The sequence below is a fragment of the Vespa velutina genome, chromosome 9, assembly GCF_912470025.1.
Source record: "Vespa velutina chromosome 9, iVesVel2.1, whole genome shotgun sequence".
Taxonomy (NCBI): domain Eukaryota; kingdom Metazoa; phylum Arthropoda; class Insecta; order Hymenoptera; family Vespidae; genus Vespa; species Vespa velutina.
In genome coordinates this window covers 6,759,124-6,764,076 of record NC_062196.1, presented here as the reverse complement: position 1 = coordinate 6,764,076, position 4,953 = coordinate 6,759,124, and the positions used below count along the sequence as shown (strand labels likewise).

The 4,953-nt window shown below is 24.4% G+C and overlaps 1 protein-coding gene across 2 annotated transcripts; it reads right to left on the bottom strand.

The window, feature by feature from the left end:
- Positions 1-134: 134 nt before the first annotated feature.
- Positions 135-3,573, bottom strand: LOC124951602 (origin recognition complex subunit 1). Of its 2 annotated transcripts, XM_047500246.1 has the most exons (9): positions 3,503-3,573; positions 2,954-3,100; positions 2,528-2,883; positions 1,598-2,440; positions 1,472-1,503; positions 1,224-1,363; positions 785-1,050; positions 411-694; positions 135-315 (listed from the first exon to the last, which is right to left on the bottom strand). In XM_047500246.1, exons 3-9 carry the CDS (start codon positions 2,806-2,808, stop codon positions 149-151), a joined length of 2,013 nt encoding a protein of 670 aa, XP_047356202.1. In that variant the 5' UTR covers positions 2,809-2,883; positions 2,954-3,100; positions 3,503-3,573; the 3' UTR covers positions 135-148. The 2 variants fall into 2 exon arrangements, with proteins under 2 accessions (XP_047356202.1, XP_047356201.1); XM_047500245.1 differs by having other exon boundaries at positions 1,224-1,503.
- Positions 3,574-4,953: the final 1,380 nt, after the last annotated feature.

The window sequence follows — 4,953 nt, the reverse complement described above, 5'->3', positions numbered from 1 at the left end:
ATCTTATTTATAAAATCCTGTATAAATAGATTCAAAAGAGTTATAAAATATTTACTGTATTAAAAAGTAAGGCACTTGTCAATATAACAAAACTTTTACATTCAGTTATAAAGAATTTAAATAAAGTAAACAAATCAAGTAAACTTTTTTAATTAAGATCAATTGGTTGTAATGCAAAATGAATATCATCTGCTGATGCATTTAATAAAATTCTTTGATGTATATCCATTCGTACATTGTCACGTATTAACAATCTACTAGCTTCCAATCTTCCACATATGGCTAATATTTCTGTTAACGTAGGTATCTTAATACCTACAAAAATAAAATATATAAATAAAAAAAAATTTTTCTTTTTTTTTTTTTTTTTTTTTTTTTTTTTATTACTAATTTTAATTCAACATACAAACCTTCAAAAGAGCACATCGAACAAAGTTGATTATATATATTTTTAAAACATGCTTCTTCAATACTAGTTCGAGTTACTTCCGCCGATACAGCTTGCAAGAACATTTGTTCCATTTTTGAACAATGTTTTATTGCTTGAACTTTAGAATTTTCTATCATTTCTAATAAAGCTTCATTTACATCTTCCATGATAACTTTTTTTCTTCCATGGATTTCTGTAATCTCAGTAGCACGGCGACATATATCTAAAGCTCTGCGAGCATCACCAGAAACAGCAGATACTTTCCTATATTTTTGATAGGTAATATATAAACGTATAGCATATAATTGATTAATATGAAATATAAAAAAATTTTTATGAATATTTATTACCTACCGTGCAACTAATTGTATAGCTTCACTTCTAAATGCATCTGTATCCTTAAGTCTAGTTAATACTATTTCTTGTAATTGTTTATGGTTGTACGGTTGAAAAGTTAATCGCGTGAGACCTAATCGTGAGGTAACACGACCCATAAATACTCTTTCAGGCAAATCCATAGTATTAGCTATGGTAATAACTACTAATTGTGCATTTGCTTTTGTAGGCCAATCTAATAAATTATATATTACATCTTGTCGTTTCGTGCACAAAAGATCAAGCTAAATTTACAAAAATAAAAATAAAAAGAATTGTCTAAATAAAATAAAAATAATAAAAAAGAAAAAAAAACATAACACATATTCATAAAAATTAACGAAGCAAATTCTAAAAACATATATTAATAATTTCATAATTATAATTGAATAAACTCATGAGTTTATCTTGAATTTACCTCATCTACAAGTAACAAAGTCATTGGTCTTTTAGAATTTTTATTAGTAAATTGCATCTCAAGTTCACGATATGCTTTCTCCCATGTACAAGTTTTACCACTCAATTGTTTCCAAATTTGCACATAAGCTTGTCTTGGTTCTGTCAATTTCATACCATTAATTTCAAAAAAATTAAAATCATCCAGCTTTCCCTTTTCCACTGATCTTTTTAAACAACGTATTACTTCATTTACAGTTGCAGTTTTACCTGTTCCAGGCACTCCACTTATATAAATGCATCTATATATAAACAAATATTAAAAACATTTTATATGTATGAAAATACAAATCTCTTTATTTTTCAATACTTTACAATATACTATTATCGACATACCCTCCACATTTATCCATTAGCTTTCCTTCTAAAAATGTGAAGATATTATTAAATTCCTCTTCCCTGCAAGGTAATGACTTTGGTACAACACTCACATGTAGTTTTGATCTACTCTGTTGTAAAGGTGTTGATGGTTTTATTAATAATGTGGCTCTTCTTTCCATGGATGGCGTCAAGTTATTATATTTCATTGAAAGAGATGATTTAGTTGTTCTTACATTGTTTTTTATATTTTTAGGTATTTCCTCTTCCTGTCTATCATTTTTTCTTTTTGATGTTAAAACACTTTCTGACATCGTCATAATGCCATCGCATAAATTATCAATTTCTTTATAATTACTATTTCTAATACCTTCATTTTCTAATACTTTATTTTTAACAGATTGTCTATTTTTTTTAATTGAAAAGAAACTATCCTCATTGTCATTTGAATTTTCATCTATCATATTTGTAAATGTTGTACGAGAAATACGTTTCATTGCTTTCTTAGGTGTGTCTATTATATTTCGAAATTGGATATCATCAACACACTCTTTACTTTCTTCATTATTATTTGATATCTTTGATAATCGTTTTTCTATTATTCCATGTTGTTTATAATTACTATTTTCAATATCCTTTGAAAATGTACACGCACGTTTATTATGTTTTGAAGATGCATCATCATAAATAAGCTCTTCGTTATAATTAATAGTTCTTCTAGATCTTAAAGAACTTACAATAGGAAGCATATCACATTCATAATCACTAAGTCTTTTAGGCCGACTTCGAAGTCTTTCCATTCTGCGTGGTGATTTCACTGGATCATCATTTTCTTTTTTATTTTTTATAAGTTTTCTTTTACTAGAAAAAAAAAATATTATAATATAAATACATCAAAGAATGTAAAATGAGTTAGTAAACAAACAGATATAATTTATTTATTCTTACCTTTCATTATCAATTTTATAATTGCTATGCTCTGTGGAACGTCTCAATTTTATTTTTAATGAATTCTTTGATTTCCTTATAGGCATATTCTTTGACGATGATACTTTAGACTCAAATAATTCTTCAGAGTCTGAAGAATTTGCAATTTTTTCTTGGTTATATTTTAACAATTCATTGACCGAAATCCTATGCAATTTGATTATAGGTATTTTATTTTCTGTACTAGACATTAATAACTTATATATTTCATTGTCAGAGCTCTTAATTATTTTCGGATCCATCTTGCAATATACAAAGATCTTTAATAATCTCAGAATGTCCGTTTTTATAACAAAGTTTATATCTTACAGGAGGACCTATAAAAATATCTTCAGATTAGATCAATATTACTTTATTTAAATTAATTGATAATGTAACAATTATCACCATTATATTTAACTTCAGGAGATAAGGAATCATCGGAAGATAGAGAACTTTCTTCACTACTGTCCACTCGTTTTCTTTTATATGTTACAATATTCTGTGTCTCTTTATCTTCTGAAGTTTGACCCGATGTATCTTTTGGTTTTGTGCCTACGAAAATATCATATTATTATCACTCCATTAAAAACAAATATTACGATATATATATATATATATATATATATATATATATATATATATATATATATATATAAATTATAAAATACAATATTTAAACAATTATAATAATTAAGAAATTTGCCTTCCCAACTAATGTTTTCCATAGTACATGTCTAAATGTTAAGATCTTTCTATCTGATATAAGATTATAATAAAATTATAATAATCCTTATTTTAACAAATTAAATATAAACTGTATATATGTGTATAGCATATATATATATATATATATATATTGCAATATTTAATATTTAAAATATATTTCTTTACAAATTACGATATATTATATATAATACGATCGACGATACAAAAATCAACAAAAACTAACGTAACCTTTCTTTCTCGTGATGTATATACCTGCCCCCATAAATGTTATACTACTAAATAAGTCCTACCTCTTTCCCGCCTTATAAACTCTAAAGTCCAAATGACTCAAGTATCGAATAGAAGTTATTTATATAAAAATTTTTTAATAAAATCATCTACATCATTTTCTACAATATGTATAAATTATAATATTATTAACAGTTATTATATGTATATTAACAACGAAATATTATAAGTTATATATATATATATGTGTGTGTGTGTGTGTGTGTGTGGCGCGTGTGTGTTTGTTTATATATATTAAAAAAATTTATTATTTTATTTCATATAATATATTACATATTACCTAAATATTTTGTATATTAAATTTATATAAAAACTTACAATATTTTATATGCAAAAAAAAAAATTATAAAAAAATTAAATTTTTATAAATGATAAAAACAAAAAAAAAAACAAGTAAGTATATATTTATTCTTGTTCCTTTTTAAAGTGTAGACACTTCCGTCCTTACATAATATTTCTCACTATCACATATGGTTCATACTCTAATGCCTTATATTCTACGCACTTAAAACTATCACAATATCTTACAACTATAGTATACTAAATAAATATATATATATATATATATATATATATATATATATATTTATTTATTTATTTATTTATATATTATAGCTATAGATATGCATTTCGAATTAGTCTCTTTCGTTATTCTATCCTTGTAATTTATATAAAATTAATTTATTTTGTATTAATTTGTTTGATACTTGTAATTTAATTCATACATAAAATTTAACTTTAGAATTTAATTACATTAAAAAAAAAAAAAAAAGAAAAAAAAAAAAGAAAAAAAAAATCTAATTATTTATAAATATCTAATTATTGAAATAAATTAGATTCCATTGATAATATTTTTGCGTATCACATTTGACGCTAGTAGTATATTAATGTGTACGTACACATATTAAAAATTTTGAAATTGCATTGATGTTAGAAAACCGTATTAAAAGATCGTACTGTTACTCTGTTCGATATTACTTGCGGCACAAATACATAAAAATTTTTTTCTTCTTAATTAATTTTATTGAAAGGAATTTACAATGCGCGTGCATCTGCAAAAGATAATACTTTATAATTTTAAATCATTCTGCGGTGAAGTAATTATTGGTCCGTTTAAACCTTTCACTACGATTATAGGACCAAATGGTGCTGGTAAATATGTATATACGTTTTTTTATTACTTATATATGTATTCTCATTTTTTTTTCTTTTTTTCCCCCCCCCCCTTTTTTTTATGAATTCGTAAAATATTTATAAAAACAAATATATTTGATATATTTCTAGGAAAATCTAATATCATGGATGCGATTAGTTTCGTAATGGGAGAGAAAATTAATCGTTTACGTGTTCGTCGATTAAACGATCTTATTTCACAAAAATTTGATGGAACA

Bases quoted from the DNA above. Each gene is read 5' to 3' on its own strand.
- LOC124951602 (XM_047500245.1), bottom strand. From the start codon at position 2,808: ATGGATCCGAAAATAATTAAGAGCTCTGACAATGAAATATATAAGTTA. The intron at 2,441-2,527 runs GTAAGAATAAAT...TTTTTTTTCTAG, and splicing joins TATAAAATTGATAATGAAAG to TAAAAGAAAACTTATAAAAA. The intron at 695-784 runs GTAGGTAATAAA...TCAAAAATATAG, and splicing joins GCTATACAATTAGTTGCACG to GAAAGTATCTGCTGTTTCTG.